An 18,480-nucleotide genomic window follows, 5' to 3' on the forward strand; every position below is an offset into this window, starting at 1 on the left:
AACCATTTCCATGTATCTTACTTATTTTATTTTGATTTCATATGCATGAACAATAAACAGATCAATGGTAAACTACGTTATTTTTTGGAATGATTCTTCCAATTCGTCCATGATTACTCATTACTGTTATTTTATTTTTCTGTAAAATTTGTAATAATATGCAACCATTTTATATTGGCACTGTAGTATGTAAACCGATCACAACACAGCCACGAACTTTCTTAGGCCTTATAATAATAGGGTTATTAAAATGGGAAAAAAACACAATTTTTAGAGAAATTAGTTTTAACTAAAAGCTGTGTATGGGCAGCTAGATATAAGGTGGGCTTTGATTGTTTGTTTTTTTCCTAACCTCAGGCAGAAAATCTGATAACACCAGATCTTTTGAATAATTTGGGGGTATTATACAGATTTTGTTGTGTCATGGTTAGACAATCCTTGTCATGTTGTTTCTTTTCAAGCAAACAGGTGGAGGTTAATTCATCAAAATAAACAACTTCGTCATGACACAACAAACCTCATGAAAATGTCCTGACATTGCCCAAACCACTTCATGAAGAAGTGAGATGCTGATGTCTATTTATAACATTGTAGGCATCTGTGAAAACCTTGCAGGATCTTATCATTTGTAGCTTTTCCTAAAATCTCATTGATTGACATTCCAGGAGACTGAGGGCCTCTCATTATTCACTGATCAGGTATAAAACATTGATCTTGCCTTCCCCTGAGCCTTGCCCTACCAATGGACCTCCCTCAAACCATACTAATCTAAAAATTCAGGCAGGTCTAGGAGAAGGCTGTAAGATGGCCTGATAATTCTGGAGAATTTGTCATGTGGACTTCTACCCAACTGGGACAATGCAGATAACATATTCAATGTCAGTCCTGCAATTTCCAATTTAAAGCCAACAACCTTATAGGTTATTGTCCTAAGTCCACATTGACATCTGTATCCAAACAAGTTCCTGTAGTTATTGTTTGTTTTATGTATTGCATGCTGAATTTAAACTGCATAAATGCTTTCTGATTCTATTTAACTCGCCTGGGGCAGATAAGTCACTGGAATGCTTGGCCCTTGCTTGTATCCAAGGATTTTCTGTGTGGTCGTCTGTTTTTCGTTTAGTTTTTTTTTTATATAGTTTTTGCTTTGTGTGTTTGTTAATTAATTTTTTACTTTCTAAACATGAATGTTGTGCCCTCTGCAGCAGTGGGTTGTTTCTTTCAAAAATCAATCTGCAGATATTGGAATTTAAGGGTGTTTGATTTGGGTTGTCTCAATAGAAGTAGATCCTATTGACAAGTTCTTGTTGTGTGCTTTACCGAGGTGTATCCAGTCACTAGGATTAATCACAGAACATAATGAGCCCAAGCTGAGACGTTGCAGATAAACCGAAAATTCAGATGCCTTACCCCCGAGAGACTATTACATGACATTAAGGCAGACATTACTGGCTGATTATTTTGGCCAGGAACATTAACACAATATGTATAGTAAAATAATAATAATAAGAGATAATAAAAAGAGTATTGGATTTCATAGGTTATTGCAGATATCATCAGTATCAGACCTTTTGCATCCTTTTCAATGCTGTGGTAAGTGGAGTCTGCAAAATGACTTTGTGGTTAGAACATGGATGAAGAGAAATTCTTTACCAGAGAAATTCAATATTCAGTGTGTGATTTTGACTAGCAATTTCATAAGCAAACTACACTTGGGGGTGGGGGGGTGGAGAGTGTTTTTTATTACTGTATATCTATTTATTTTTAAGTCTGCCCCAGGCACACTGAATTGTGTTTTCATATATGATACACTCAAATAACCAGAGAATGCAAATCTGCCTTCCACCTCCTTTGTATACTGCACTCCACATTCTGCTTTGCTTTTCCTCGTTCTGCATGTATCATTCTTTCACATCCATATCTGCGAATTCCTAGCAGCCTGGTAGATTGTCGTGATAAAAGCAGACACTCTTTCAAGAACCACACCAATTGACCTAGAATGTGTGAGAGGTCTGCCAAGAGAAGGATTTCCAGGTGGGAACAAAAAATCTTTGCTTCTCAGTAAAATTGACATTGAGATTGTGTTCAGATTTGACTGACACATCCTTTCTAACACCTATAGATCTAAAATGGAGGGACACATTTGAATGGAAGAAAGGAGAGACTAAATGACTGCAGAGAGAGCTGCGTCACTTTGGCGAGCACCCATGTTTTTTTCCCCCTGTCCCTCCGACTTGATCTTTTAATCTCTCCTTTCAGTCTCTCTTCCTCCACCTCTTACAGGCTTCTATCTTCACTCTCCTTTCCTTCTTTGCTAGTTCTTACTGTAACTGACGATGGGTTTTCTTCTCGACTGGCTTCATTTTTGCTGTTCTTCCAGGAGAAAAATCTATTTCCTTCACCGACGGTACAAGTTCATGAGCAGGTTGGTAAAAGCAGCATTCTCTATTTCCTTTGCAAAAGTGGAAGTGTCCAATAGGAAGACACCTGGCTTCCTTTCACCATAACTGTGCTAAATCTTCACAATCTACTCCAGTTGTATAGGGTACAGCTCGCTTCTCTCTCCTTTTTTTTTGCATAGTAAGCCCAACATTTTGTTCTGATCAACCTTGTAATATTCCATACTCAATGTGGATGGTTTAATCTACATACATGTGAGGGGGCTTGGTGGCTCAGATGGGGAAGGCCATAGTTTAAGTGCTGGATTTGATATGGCATTCTGCTTGCTGAAGGGTAGCGTTCCCTTAGTTTAAAAGGCTAGAGAAGGTGGGATGATGGGTAGGTTATAAAGGTAGCATGCCATGAGGTTTATGTGAAAAATTCCAATCCTGATATAGAGCATGCAATCTCCAGGGACATAATGGAAGCTGAAGTGAACAATGCCAGTCTTTTTATTTTGTGGATTATTTGACCCTGGAGGATGCTTGATGAAAGCACAATGGTGGTTTTGTTTAATTTTTGTACAATTTTATCCACAATGTTGTGCCTCGGCTGTTTGCTTATGTTGTATACTGCCTGAACCTGCAACAAGCATAGGCCTCTGGCATTATCTTTCATATTAGGCTCATCAGTTCCCCCCCCCCCCCCCCATTTGAAGATGTTTCTAAAGCATTTGCAAGTTCTTATGAAATGAAGTATGTCCCTATTACCATCACTCATAGAACCAGGATGTTATATAAGTTACAAATTTCTGCAAACCCCCCCCCCACCTGTAGATAAGAATGCAAATATATTGAAGTAATCTGTCGACTATCTATTACTCAGATTATTCTGCCTGTTGTGTGTTACTATAACTTTTGATCTAACCTGATTCTTAAAGAATCACTGTATAGGGTAGATTTCTGGTTTATCTTTTGTTGTTTGACACAAGAAGAACCAGCGACACAGTGTCAACTTCACAGGCAGCTGAACTTATGCTGTCTGAAACATTTTTAAGAGGAATGTGCCCTAAATGCCCAATCAAAAAAGGCAGTTTTGTAAAGAGTTATGGCAGAACATGCCTGAAAATCAGCTGAATACCTCCTGGACCATATGCCTTAAATTTATGATGCACATTCCAACACGTACAGTTATCCCTAGATTTAAACCTTTAAAATGTACCAGACCTTTCTAAAATCTTTAAAAGCTTTCTTTTGATATTGTGATCATTATTCACACTGCAATTACACCAGGTAACATAAGCCATATCCAACTTCAATGTAAAGCCATTACACTAGAAAGAGCAATGTGGAAATCCATTCAATGATAGTGTGGCAACCAGCAGAGGGATTGCAGATAATTCCTAAGAGTAATTAACCATCAAGTTAAAAAAAAAGAATGCTTAAATGTACAGTTGGCTCAAAGTTGCAGTATAAACAGGACAACCTGGGACAGACCTAGTTATTGGAAGTATGAATGAGGATCAAAATAAACTGTTAGATATTCTAATAAGAGATACGTGTGGGTGGGTTGGAGATGCTTGTTAATGACAGCCCTATACATGGGAGTTTTTTCAAATCCAGGGAATACAAGAGCTGGTGCTATGCTATGCCCTGAAAGTGATCACCTAGTCATATTGACATCCTCATTTATTATTCTGCAGCATAGGGCTTGAGGTTTCCAGGTTTATGAGCCTGCACAGCACGATGCTTTCTATGTGCACTAATGCCCGCATTGTCCTTTCTTCTTGTGCGCCAGGATGGAGAAACGATTAAGCAGGTTTCGAGGATGGTTGCCCCGAAAGCCAATGAAGTTTGACAAGGACACACTACCCGATCTGGAGGAGAATGACAGCTATACCGCCCCCTTCAGTCAGCAGAGGATACACCAGTGAGTGCTTTCCCATTAGTTGGGAGTCCTGGCAGCTTCTGAATGTCATGCCTTTTTTGGTGGTGTTTCTTGCAAGGTGATTATGGGCTCAAATTAGCACCATAATTCAAAATAAAAAATATTGTAAACAAAAAAAATAAAGTTGAGAAAAAATTGATGTTGAGATCAAAAACAAAACAATCAAAATCAAAATGTATGGAATTGTAAACAAAAATAATTATATAAAAAGCAAAACAATATTTATTGAAAGGAAATAATGTTAAAGCGAGAGCACTGGAGTCCCTGTCTTTGGTTGTGATGCTGCGAGCCTCACTTTCGCCGCCAGTTTCTTTGCTTTTTTTTTTCGTTTATGAGTTTTGGCACTGTTTTGACGTGAGGGCGGGGCTTAGAGGGAGGTGTAGGTCATGGCTCTCCATTTGTCCACTGTGTTTGAGTGACAGTTCTTCCTAACCCAATCAGTGATCAGGTTGGGCTGGTTCTCGGGTGATTTGTTTGTGAGATGGTGATCGACTGTCACGGTTTCAACAGCACCGCCGATTCCAGGAACTCTTAAACATCCTGTGTGTGTTCATAGACCTGCAGTCAACAGGTGGAAAATCCCCACACTGGATCCCACCGCCTTCTTCAAAATATCCTCCCCCCCTGTACAGGAATGAAACAAAACACAGGATTCACTTGCTCTGTGCACAGTAAAGTGTTTAATATCATGTTCATATTCATTTAACCTGGACAAGCTCCTCAGATAACACAGCGCCAGGTTGATGGAGCTCACATCATCTAGCAAGAGGCAAATGTAGGGGCATTGTATTCATTAAGAGCATGTGATGTCCCAGTTTATGTTTAGGTAAGAAACACACACACATACACACACACACATACATATACACCTATGCACAGTCACCTACAATTTACTGGCACCATTAATAAAGATGAGAATAAAGGCTGTATAAAATAAATACATATGTAATATGTAGAAAGCGATTGTCTATAATTTTCATTAAAACATGCTTTTTCATAATTAAATTCCGAAGCCATGTAGTTGCACCCACTCTATGGGTACAATCAGTGGTAAAGTCAAAGATTTGTTGCATAGTGGTGACTGTCAGACCAGCTCACCTGCTCACTGATTGGGTGAGGAAGAACCGTCACTCAAACATAGTGGACCAATGGAGAGCCATGACCTACGCCTCCCTCTAAGCCCCGCCCTCATGACAAAACAGTGCCAAAACTCGTATTAAAAAAAAAACGAAAGCAAAGAAACTGGCGGTGAAAGCGAGGCTCGCAGCATCGCAACCAAAGACAGGGACTCCAGTGCTCTCCTTTAACATTATTTCCTTTCAATTATAATTTTTTTGCTTTTGATATAATTTATTTTGTTTACAGTTCTATACATTTTGTTTTCGATTGTTTTATTTTTGATCTAAACATACATTTTTTCTCAACTTAATTTTTTTTGTTTACAATATTTTTTATTTTGAATTCGTTACTTATGGTGCTAATTTGAGCCCATAGGTGTTGCTCACCCTTAGCAGCAAAAGCATGTATTTCTTTATTACTTACTGGATACAGGGTCAGAGCTACGCAGGGAGCTGAAGTAGGAGTTGAAGAGGAGGATTAGGTGGTGAGAGAGAAGAGGGAGATTGAAGAAGGAGTGGAGGATACAGTAGGCAGAGAGAACAGGGTGATGGGAAAGGAAGAGAGGGTAGAGAGAATGGGGGGTTGAATATTGGGAAACTTACATATAAATGTCAGGAATATTATGAAGAAATCCAAAGTCACCCAGTGGTATATAGGAGGAAGTAGTGGAAGGCTGATAAAAGATGGGTGTTGATTGCTGCAAATAAGATTTCTAGTGAGGTCTGGAGGGTCTGCTAATAGCTGAGAGATCCAATCAATATAGGAACAATTCTTACCATATAAAATGTTGATATTTGCTTTATCTTCTGAGGAATCTAACTAAAGCTGTGTTTCTTAGGAGTCCATTTTTGTTTTCCTAGTATTGTCACCTGAGGTTTAACTTGATTTTAACTTTGCCCTAAACAAAAGGCTATGAGATCACCTAGCTTCCACAAACTCTATAGCTAGAGCCTGCATCATAATGAATGGTATTGTGCTCCAAAATCCAGACAGTGTCTGGTTGTAGATTATTATTTTAAACAAATAAGTTGTCTGTGAGTATGACAGCCCATCAAACGACATTGAGGAATTAGGCCTAGAAACACTAATGGATTCACAAAAACGTGTGGGATGCATTTATCTTTAAGTGTGGATTATTTGAGGAGAATGTGTCACAGAATGATTTAGTTTAAAATCTGAGAAGACGTAACCTAATCTGATTTTGAATGTCTTTTATTAGCAGCCACTATAACCACACACATTTAGGTTATAGTAAAACTACTTTAAACATAGTATGTAGGCTTGTCTGAGTGGGCCATTTAAAACATTTAGCAAATGTATTGTCACCCACACATCGAACACTTAAAAAGCCATTAATAGAGAAGACTCTAGTATAAAAATTAGGTAACACACATGTATATTCCATTTGTCATCCATCATCATGGGGAAAGGCAAAGAACTCACAAACGAAAAGAGAAAAATGGTTCTTGACCTTCATAAATCTGGCAATAGTTAAAAAAACATGAATACACATCTTACCACAATTAGAGCAATAATTAAGAAGTTCAAAACCAGTGGAACAGTGGTAAACCTGCCTGGTAGAGGGCGCAAGTGCATCTCGGGTACCTCTGGTTCGGGAGGCAAGGAAGAGTCCAAGGGCCACAGCTGGAAAATTAAAGAAACTTGGTTGCATCGTGGTGTCACCAAGTCTCCAAACCTATAAATACATGCCACCTCCATGCCAATAGCCTGTTTGGAAGTATTGCCAGAAAAAAAAGCCTTTATTGTGAACAACCAACAAATGTAAACACCATGAGTTTGCTAAACGGCATTGGCACTTGGATTGTAACCAGGTTGGATGAGACAAAAATAGAACTCTATTTTGATAGGGCTATTTTGCTTCCACTGGTTCTGGGGCCCTTGTTAAGGTCAACAGTATCATGAACTCTACCAAGTACAAGAACCTTTTAGCCAAAAACTTGGTTGCCTGAAACTTCACCCCAAGAGGATCTTCCAGCAAGACAATGACCTCAAGTACACATCAAAATCCACAAAGAAATGGTTAATTGTCCACAAAATCAACCTTTTTCCAATGGCTTGAATCCCATTGAAAACCTGTAGTTTGAATTGATGAGGGCACTCAATAAACACACACTGAAAGATATCAAGGATCTGGAAAGATTATATATGGAGGATTTGTCCAAGATGCTTTCCAATATGTTCTCCAATCTCATAAAAAATCATAGGGGAAAAAGGCTCATTGCCATTATCTTTGTAAGGGGATGGTATGGCACTCATTTTCTGGGGAAATAAATGTATAATTTGATAAATGAATAATAATAATTAATAAAGTTCAAAATATTCCACATGTTGAAAATTTTAAATAACTCATTAACTATATATATATATATATATATATATATATATATATATATATATATATCTTACCCACCAAAGATTTTATCTAAATAATACTTTGCAGTATATATTCTGCAACTGGATGTCAGAATATTCTTTCCTGCAGTAGTTTATCGAGTTAAATCATAGTTTTGTATCCCTTAGAATAACAAATAGATTGAGAGCTTTTATTTTATGCTTTACCTGCCTAATCGATGGCTCTTGATTTTAATTTAGATATGAAAATTCTCATAGTCAGCCTTCTTGGAAGGGATGTGGAGTCATATAGGATTTTATCATAATTAGATCACATTTTAACTTTTTTTTAACATGCTTCTCGACAATTCTACTCTTACCCAACATGCACAGCAGATTTAAGGAGCACATTTCACCCCAAGGTTTTCCCAATCAGGAAATGTAGCACTGTAAACCACCTATATTCAATCCACAATTTAAATTAATATTTATTTCTATAAATCGAGTACCTTACAAAGCGAGCCCAAACTACTCATAGTGCATAGTGGCTTTTCAGAAGAGCTTGCTGATTTTTGTGCTTCCCTTTAATATCATTATTATCTGAAATTGCCAAAGCTAAGTTTGTATTATGCACATAAGAATCATTAGTATCATGGTTAGTCTTTGAAGGACATTCTTTAGATAAAAATATACCCTCTGCTTAGCTCAGTGCTGAGCCTTTTAGGGGATTTACAGTGAGGGAAAAAAGTATTTGATCCCCTGCTGATTTTGTACGTTTGCCCACTGACAAAGAAATGATCAGTCTATAATTTTAATGGTAGGTGTATTTTAACAGTGAGAGACAGAATAACAGCAAAAAAAAAAAAAAAAAAAACGCATTTCAAAAAAGTTATAAATTGATTTGCATGTTAATGAGGGAAATAAGTATTTGATCCCCTATCAATCAGCAAGATTTCTGGCTCCCAGGTGTCTTTTATACAGGTAACGAGCTGAGATTAGGAGAGCTCCTAATCTCAGCTCGTTACCTGTATAAAAGACACCTGTCCACAGAAGCAATCAATCAATCAGATTCCAAACTCTCCACCATGGCCAAGACCAAAGAGCTGTCCAAGGATGTCAGGGACAAGATTGTAGACCTACACAAGGCTGGAATGGGCTACAAGACCATCGCCAAGCAGCTTGGTGAGAAGGTGACAACAGTTGGTGCGATTATTTGCAAATGGAAGAAACACAAAATAACTGTCAGTCTCCCTCGGTCTGGGGCTCCATGCAAGATCTCACCTCGTGGAGTTCCAATGATCATGAGAACGGTGAGGAATCATCCCAGAACTACACGGGAGGATCTTGTTAATGATCTCAAGGTAGCTGGGACCATAGTCACCAAGAAAACAATTGGTAACACACTACGCCGTGAAGGACTGAAATCCTGCAGCGCCCGCAAGGCCCCCCTGCTCAAGAAAGCACATGTATAGGCCCGTCTGAAGTTTGCCAATGAACATCTGGATGATTCTCCCCAACTGGGTGAAAGTGGTCTCAGATGAGACCAAAATCAAGCTCTTTGGCATCAACTTAACTCGCCGTGTTTTGAGGAGGAGGAATGACCCCAAGAACACCATCCCCACCGCCAAACATGGAGGTGGAAACATTATGCTTTGGGGGTGTTTTTCTGCTAAGGGGACAGGACAACTGCATCAAAGGGACAATGGACGGGGCCATGTACCATCAAATCTTGGGTGAGAACCTCCTTCCCTCAGCCATGGCATTGAAAATGGGTCGTGGATGGGTATTCCAGCATTCCAAACACACAGCCAAGGCAACAAAGGAGTGGCTCAAGAAGAAGCACATTAAGGTCCTGGAGTGGCCTAGCCAGTCTCCAGACCTTAATCCCATAGAAAATCTGTGGAGGGAGCTGAAGGTTCGAGTTGCCAAATGTCAGCCTCGAAACATTAATGACTTGGAGAGGATCTGCAAAGAGGAGTGGGACAAAATCCCTCCTGAGATGTGTGCAAACCTGGTGGCCAACTACAAGAATCATCTGACCTCTGTGATTGCCAACAAGGGTTTTGCCACCAAGTACTAAGTCGAAGGGGTCAAATACTTATTTCCCTCATTAACATGCAAATCAATGTATAACTTTTTTGAAATGCATTTTTCTGGATTTTTTTGTTGTTATTCTGTCTCTCACTGTTAACATACACCTACCATTAAAATTATAGACTGATCATTTCTTTGTCAGTGGGCAAACGTACAAAATCAGCAAGGGATCAAATACTTTTTTCCCCCACTGTAAATGCATAGTGAGTGGTTAAAACAATTGAAATGTTGCTCATTAAAACAAATGAAGCGCAAACAAAACACAGATGTTTGTATACTGGGAAAACAACATTAACTGCACACAAACTGCACTTAAGAAGCTGCATTTAAGCAATTGATAATTGACAAGAAAATAAGTCTGAATGTTTCATTTTCTGGGTTGCAGGTGTTAAGTGATCTTTGTTGTTTGTACATCATTTGATGGATTAGAGGACTGTTGTTTTTTTACATCTCATTCCTTACCATCCCCACCAGCTAGGTTTTCGATCCAGTCCATTTATTTCAAATTGCAGGACAGTTGGCTATTTCATATGCAACTACAAATGCTGAAGAGAAATAAAAAAAAGGAATGAATGGCTGGATACCAGATTGAACTGCCATAGATGCAGGCTGTTTATTGTTTTGCACTAATATATGGCTTTCTTTTTTGCACAATCATCTTGAGGCTTATTTTTGTTTCTGTTCTTTGCAGCATGGTTTAAACTGTGTGTTTTGCTTTGGATGTCTTTGATTTGGCATCTCTCCAACTGAGGTTGTGTGGGATGCTCCCAGAGACGGAGATGATTGCATGAAATCTTTTAATTAAAGGTATCCCACTGCTTTCTTACCCAATTATTTATGTTGCATTTGCACATTTTCAACTGTGTCCGTGTTGCTTTAATTTATGTAAACAGATTCTTCTGCATGTCTCCTATTTTTCTTTTGTAAGATAAACGTACATGCTGGTATAACTTTATGCTTTTGATCTCGGAAAGGTAAAATAAGGTCACATTAGTAATAATGATCTTGCTTTCAATAATTAGCACTACAAATTGCAAAACATCTTGTGTATATTGCAGTCACTGTAGGCATAAGCAATTGTGTTTGCATCGTTTTTCAGTAAAAACTTTTTTTTGTGTGTTCAGTGTTGTAACAGAAGAACCGGATTTACATATTTCCTTTATGTAATCCATTCCTGTCTGTAAAACAAAGAATATGCGGTGGCATTTTCGAAAAGCCACATCATAACCCATTTTACACTTTTATGTCTGTTTTGTGTGTATTGACAGCTACTTGCTGCTTAAGGACTGTACACATGGTAGATAAGTAGCTCTCCTCACTTACCCTTGAAAGGACAGGCTTTTTATCTGAAATTATTCAACACTTCATAAAGAATGCATATTGCTTACCTCTACTTGAGTTCTGCCGTTTGTAACATGAGGTTGAAAAGCATGACACTGACTTTGAGTTTTCTTACTCTTCCCTTATGCGATTGGTGTAGTGCTTTTTAAGAGCTTTTTAGCGCCACATTTTTGAGCCCTTTCGAAAAATGTGTTGTAGGTCTTCGTTAAGGATTAAATAATTTGTACAGTTATCTTATCAAAACAAACCTGTAAAACTGGCAAGAACCTTTTTTGGGGGGGTTGGGTTGACAACTGAGATCAGTTTCTGTTGAGTTCATAACTCCGGTGTTGTTCATATGGCCTTCATATTATGATACCAATACAAGTCAGTACATTTCCAAGAAAATCAATATTCTTCTTCCACCCCTAAGTACCAACCCCAGGCAAGGACTTTAAGATTACCATTTTAGTTTTCATGCTCAACTCACTCAGATATCAATATACAAATATTATTATATTGATTTATTGATTTAACATTACTATCCAACTGGTCAATTGAAAGAATATACATTAATATATTATACCGTCTTATACAGCACCCAAAATACCAGTAGGTGTACCATTTAATTTAAGCGGCTTGACAGTATTTTTAAGTGCTCGGTAGATTATTTTTTTTTACATTGTTTTGGAATACTACAGTCTTTAAAGGTGGCAATGAAATGAAGGCTTTCCTTCTGTGTTACAGCTTTATTATCCACAATAAAGACACATTTTTCAACAACGCAACAAGGAGCCGGATCGTGCATCACATTTTGCAAAGGGTCAAATATGAAGAAGGCAAAAATAAAATTGGTGAGTAAGCGTAAAAAGGTATTTATCCATCTTTCTCCAGCATGAATACATTTCAGATTTTCAGAGAGCTGCATTGCTGTATATTTTCCCCAGCTTTTTGGGCTGCCTTTTAGTGCAGCTCATTATTGTGATAACCAAAGACTATATTGTGGTTCAGGAAACTAGGGCAGCTGGCAGAGGGGAGAGCTCAGGTACTCATGGTGCCTGTCCTTGACCTAGTCTTTACTCCACACAGTCCTCTGCTGTAGATGAAATATCAGATTTCATTTAGCACATGCCTGTAAAGAGCTGAATTCGACTCACAAGTCTGTATCACTGAGTTGTGTTTGGTGCTTTTTGTTTAATTCTACATACAAATTTAAAAAAATTGCTTTGTAACAGATTGCTATCAAAAGTTAAAATGCAACACAATGCATAATGCACAATGAATGAACTATATACAGGGTGGCCTCGTAAGGCAACGTACCTGGAGGCTGCATGACAGACCCTGGACACATCAACAGGGCTGTCAGCAAGTCCAGGAGCAGCTTGCGTGGGTGCTCGACTGAAAGGCATAGTCCGGTGGAAGGGAAGACACAGTTCACGGTCCCATCATGTCCAACCTGTAGAACCGGGCAAATGTAAGTGGCGAGGCCCAAGCTGCAGCCATACAAATGTCTGCCAAGAGGGCGCCTTGAAAAAGGGCCCACGATGTGGCAACACCTCAAGTCGAGTGGGCCACCAGGTGTTCAGGCAACGGGGTCCCTGTGGACTCATAGGCCACAATAATAGTGTCCACAATCTAATGCGAGAGGCGCTGCTTTGACAGTGCCTCGCCCTGTGTCCGCGCTCCATAAGACACAAACAATTGGTCTGAGCGCCAAATGTCCTTAGTGTGTTCCAAATAGCACCTGAGGGCCTGCACAGGGCAGAGCAGGTGAAGCCGACTCTCTTTCTCCGAAGTAAAGAGAGGAGGATGAAAAGCCATCAACTCAATAGGCCTGTAACATGAAATGGAGACAACACTTTTGGGAGGAATGCAGGGTTTAGTCTGTAACATGACCCTGGGACCATCTCCTGCAAAACAGACACACAATGGGTGTACGGACAGGGCATGTAACTCGCTCACGGGTTTTGCAGAGGTGATTGCCAGCAAAAATGCAGTCTTAAGTGACACTAGCTTCAGCTCAGCTGAGTTAAGTGACTCAAATGGGGCTTGGAAAAGTGTGTCCAGCACTACATCAATGCTCCATGCGGACAGTAAATGGGTACGAGGAGGCCACAGCCGTCGAGGTCCATTTAGAAACTGCACTGCCAAGAAATGAGACCCAGGGGGCTCGCCATCAATCCGGGCATGACATGCGGAGATGGCCGCCAGATATACTTTGAGCGTGGATGGGGACTTGCCCTGGTCCAACAGATCCTGTAGAAATTGTAATATGACCCGAATGGGGCAATTAATTGGGTCTTGACCGCCGTCTTAGCACCAGGTCTTGGCTAAACGTCCGCCAGCAGTAGAAATACTGTGACCTCGTAGAGGGAGCTCTCGCCGACTGAATAGTGGCTACTACCGTGTCTGACAGACCCCAGGCAGTCAATCGCTCCCGCTCTGGGGCCAGGCCTAGAGCTGGAGGAGGCCCGGATGGGGGTGCCAAAGCGTGCCCTGCACCTGGGACAAGTCCACTCTCACTGGGAGCTGCCAGGTCTGCAAACCAGAATCTGCGAGGCCATCGTGGGGCTATCAGCAGAACTTTCGCTCGTTCTCTGCTGACCTTCTCCAGGACCACCGGGAGAAGGGAGAACAGTGGGAGACAGCGTGACCAACGGAGTGCCTTCCAGCATGCCAGAGTGACTGTTCGATCACGGCCAGGGTGTATCTTGAGAGACCTGAACCACCACTGTGGCGGCCTCAATTGGAGGACACCGAGGGGCAGGGTTTGTGATGCAGCCGCTAGGAGGCCCAGCAGCCCCTGGCAAAGGGACATCCTGACATGAGCTCTCAGTCAGAAGAGGGAGAGACGTGTATATGGAGGCAACTCTCTCTAGTGCCAGTGTGGCGAGCATGGCAACTGAGGTGCAGTCCGAGGAACTGTGCCTGCTAAGTTGGCGTCAGGTGGCTCAATTCAGAGAGGCGGCCAAAAATCAGGTTTGTGTGGTTCTGAACCTGCTCCCTCGAGTGAGAACAAACCAGCCTGTCTTCTAGATAATTGAGGACGCAGACCCGCGGGGCTAACATGGCGTCCATGCACTTGGAAAAAGTGCGTGGTGCTAACGACAGGGCAAAGGGGAGAACAGCAATCTTGAACACTCGGCCCTCGAAGGGGGGTGTATGTGTTTCAAACTGCAGGGAGTAACCAACTGATATAATTTGGAGCACCCAAGAGCCTTGCCAATTTAAGAGTTGTGGGCGGGCAAGAGGCTGCTGGAACACTTCAGAGATGGGGCTCAGGTGGTTGGGGAGGTGGGGTCGGGCCAGGCCTCCTCCTACCATGAGCTGCCGTGGGCTGCCGGGGGCACTACGCCATAGTGGACCTGGAAGTCGCGGCCAAATTGCGCTCGCTGTCAGTGCCCAGACAGACGGGGCATAGGACGTCCCCACTCCAGATGGGCAAGGTGTGTCGGCTGCAAGCGGCACAGTTGGTGGGGGCGAGAGGAGCTCATCACCGAGCGCACACGCATGTGAACAGGGAAAAGTGCAGCGCAGGCGCAGGTCAGTGTTTGCACCAGGGGCCACACAACAACTGAAACGCCGCCACGACATGTGGAGCGCCTAGCGGGCTCGCCACTGTAAGTGTGTCTCCACCCGCAGACACGGTAAACACAGACAAATGGTGGTGAACAACACAGCCATGAACCAAATAATAATTGTTAAATAACATTAAAGGGTCTAATGCACAGACAAGACACAGAGAGCTCATGTTGTCGAGTCCAGGTGAAATGGCAAAAGAGGACGAACCTGTGCTGACGTCACATTTTATAGAACAGGAAGGGGTAAGGGACCTGTTCTGAGTGATGAGCGTAGGGGCCAGTGGCAGCTTTTATAGTGACGTTTCAATCGGGTTCCTACGGAAGTGTGCAGAAACCCCTCCCCATTGGGCAGTGCTTCCCACTTGAAAGACAACTGTGTGTTACTAACTGGGATGCTGACTAGTAGCTTCCATTATGCTGCTTGTTGCAGAATAGCCCCGAATCACCCACTCTTTGGCTAGAGACCATAAATAAAAACAATGTTACAGAAATGCTACACGTAGGCCCCTTCGGATTCCCTTACACTTGTATACTTTAATGTAAATGATGTATAAGTAATTAGTAATCTCTTATTCTTAATAAAGGATTGGTAAGCAGAATACAGGAGTAACGTAACGCAAATACAAGTATAAAAATTCTGTAATCTGACTATGTAATGCCGCTACCTGTATTCCGTTACTCCCCAACCCTGAGTATTTTGTATTTCAATGGTCAACTATGTAGACTTCTGCCTCTTAAAACTAATAAAAAGTTATATATAGCTAATTTGGCAAATTATTAATCATATTATAGATGCAAAGCATGACATAGTAAGTTATTAATTTACTTTTTATTGTCAGTATGTTTATCATCATGCAAGATGTTCTTCATACTTCTGTTACAGTTCCTTCACATTCTTTGTTGATATGCTGTTCAGATTTTACCTGTAGCCTTTCTGTTTTGTGTGTGTGTATTTTTTTTTTTCCTAGTTTAGATGAGGGGATTGGGTTGGCCATACAATCCTGCTTAACTTCTCCTTCTTCAGATTCTTCTTTGAAATGTCATAGGTCTTTCCCATCTTTTCCCCCAGACCCGTTGGTTTTCTGCATTATTACAGTTTACATGTATAATATATTTTAGGTGGAGTGTCCAATTGTATTGGTGACAATGGAGATCTTGGATATTTGCAGGATTCTGTCTTCTCAATCATTATGGAAGAAGTCTGATCAACAACTCATTGTATCTGATTCTCTTCCTTTCTCTCTCTCTGTCTCTCTGTCTCTCTCTCTCTCTAGGACTTAACCGTCTTCTGAGCAATAGTTCATATGAAGCAGCTTTTCCCCTTCATGAGGTAAAGTATCTTGGTCTATATGGAGTCGTTGTACATCAATGGCCACTACTGTTTTGGGTTTTTATTATCATTTAGTACAACTCACTTATAGATATTTGTAAACCACAAATTCAGGTTGACATTTCTGAACTGTGACCTGGCTTACTTAACTTTTTATATTATCTTTTAATGCTGACAGTTTCTTCCTAAAAAGGAACAAAAAACACAATCCCTATTAGCCAGTATGCACTTAGATGGCTAATCTTTTCGCACAGACTGCTCAAAGGTTTCTTTGCATTTCAATTTGGATTACCAGGTATGATTCTAATCTACTGCACATCATACTGCTATGCTTTACATTTCCAGTGCTTGCATGGCAGTGTAATCATACTTTTTTTTTCTGATAAAGGTCTAATGAAAACTCCAAAAGAAAATAGGAAAACAAATCTGTTGCCAAAAAGTAGGAAGCGGTAACAGATCCTAAAATGCAGCATTTATCAGGGGCAGGTATTTTGAGATTGTTCCTGGAAAAATAACAAGATAGTCAATCAAATGACGTTATTGGAGATATGGAAAGGAAAGTTATAAAAAACAACTATTGTTGAAGTTGTCCTCAGTTTCAGCAGAGCAGTGGTAATATGAAAAAGTTATTTACATGCAAACTAAAACTTCTATTTTGGTAATTCCTGCTAACAAACCTTGAATTGAGCTAAATGGAAATTTAAGTGAAATATTTTATCTGTATCTAATCTCTTTATTATTTCTCATGTTATGTTAGGTTTACATTCAAAAACAATCCCCAACATTTCTCTGAACTCAGAAGAGCATCAACCAGTTAGCAAGCAATTAACTAGTTAGAATGAGTTAGATATCCCTGTTTGAAAACAACCCCATTTCTGTTTGTGTTATTTTGTTTGCCTGAAATCAATTTCTTGACACAAGCCCCGTGATCCTAACCTTTATTACTACAGGGGAGTTACAGGAGTAAGAATTCCATAAGGACGCATGGAGCAGAGAACCACAGACACCTGCTTTATGAGTGCTGGGCCTGGTGGGGAGTGTGGTACAAATATCAGCCTCTGGATCTTGTACGGTATGTTCTTGGGCACGGGGGCACAGTTCTGTCATTACTGAACCTCTTTCTAAATATATATTGAAATTGTGAAGACAATTAAGTAAAGTCAACATAGTTTCTCAGGCTTCCATGAAGGGGGTTGACTGGAGGTTTTGATTTTTTCTACAGGCGATATTTTGGTGAGAAGATTGGTCTGTACTTTGCATGGCTGGGCTGGTACACGGGGATGTTGTTCCCTGCTGCGCTGGTGGGGCTACTGGTGTTTCTGTATGGAGTCTTCACTTTGGAGAACTGCCAAGTCAGGTAACATCACAGATCAAAGGGGGAAATTAATTGAGAATCACGCTCCTGGCATCGCTCTGTTCCTGATCAGAACAGTGCTGTACTGCCTAGTGAAGAATACATTATGTGAATAATCCTTAAGTGTCATAGATTAGACCATATTTTTTCTCACCTTAGAAGTGTAGCAGGGTGAGATATTAATACATATTTTCAGTGTGTTTATTGTTAACCAAATAATGCCCTTTGGGATTGTAGTGATATTACAGAATGCATAAAATGTGAGTCAAGCTCACTTGTCTATGTATATAGAGCATGGATATAAATGTATATTATATGACACATATTTTATAGATAAATATTAAGGTTCCTAATCTGATTGGAATTGTTCTCCATGTTTTGTGCCTTTCCAGTAAAGAAGTCTGCCAAGCAGCAGATATCATAATGTGTCCCTTGTGTGACAAGTACTGTCCTTACATGAGACTGTCCGACAGCTGCGTCTACGCTAAGGTATTTTATTGCTTCATATCTCGCTCTTACTGCTATTTCCAATGTGTCGGGAGGACTGGCACTGCATAGTATTTTGTGGGGGAGTTGTAATCTGGTTATTATCTGAAAAGCTTTGATTATGATCTGTACTCATTTGCCAGTTAGTTTACAATATCTGACGGGCTTCATCATAAGATATCAGGTTGTTTTATAAGCTGCAACAAATTAGTTCCCTTCAAAATGAAGCCACCACATGACTTGTAAACTGGAGCTACTTTTTTCCACAGTATACATAGCATGGCTGTAGCATGACACTTTAAAAAGCCTTGGCATGCAGTGTTGCTGGTGTCCTCCGCCTTGAGTGCCCCAGGGCTGGGTGAGATACAGCTGGAGGAAAGTGGCCTTCAGTCACTGGACTAGCACCTGCAGGACAGAATATTGCATTGAATCTGCATTGTGGTCTATAATCCCACCTGTCTGCTAGACTCTCACAAAACTTATGTATGTGTGTAGCTGGGGTGTTTGTCTCTTCCAGG

The 18,480-nt window shown here is 40.5% G+C and overlaps 1 protein-coding gene across 1 annotated transcript in view; it reads left to right on the forward strand.

Moving 5' to 3' along the window:
* LOC136750401 (anoctamin-4) overlaps positions 1 to 18,480 on the forward strand; it is an 85,876-nt gene that overhangs the window by 45,742 nt on the left and 21,654 nt on the right. The window contains exons 6-12 of the mRNA XM_066705464.1: positions 2,381 to 2,425; positions 4,177 to 4,308; positions 11,959 to 12,065; positions 16,067 to 16,122; positions 17,073 to 17,194; positions 17,345 to 17,479; positions 17,869 to 17,965. Coding sequence (XP_066561561.1) covers positions 2,381 to 2,425; positions 4,177 to 4,308; positions 11,959 to 12,065; positions 16,067 to 16,122; positions 17,073 to 17,194; positions 17,345 to 17,479; positions 17,869 to 17,965 — 694 coding nt within the window. The remainder of the gene's footprint in view (positions 1 to 2,380; positions 2,426 to 4,176; positions 4,309 to 11,958; positions 12,066 to 16,066; positions 16,123 to 17,072; positions 17,195 to 17,344; positions 17,480 to 17,868; positions 17,966 to 18,480) is intronic.

The sequence above is a fragment of the Amia ocellicauda genome, chromosome 5 (assembly GCF_036373705.1).
Source record: "Amia ocellicauda isolate fAmiCal2 chromosome 5, fAmiCal2.hap1, whole genome shotgun sequence".
NCBI classification, from domain to species: Eukaryota; Metazoa; Chordata; class Actinopteri; order Amiiformes; family Amiidae; genus Amia; species Amia ocellicauda.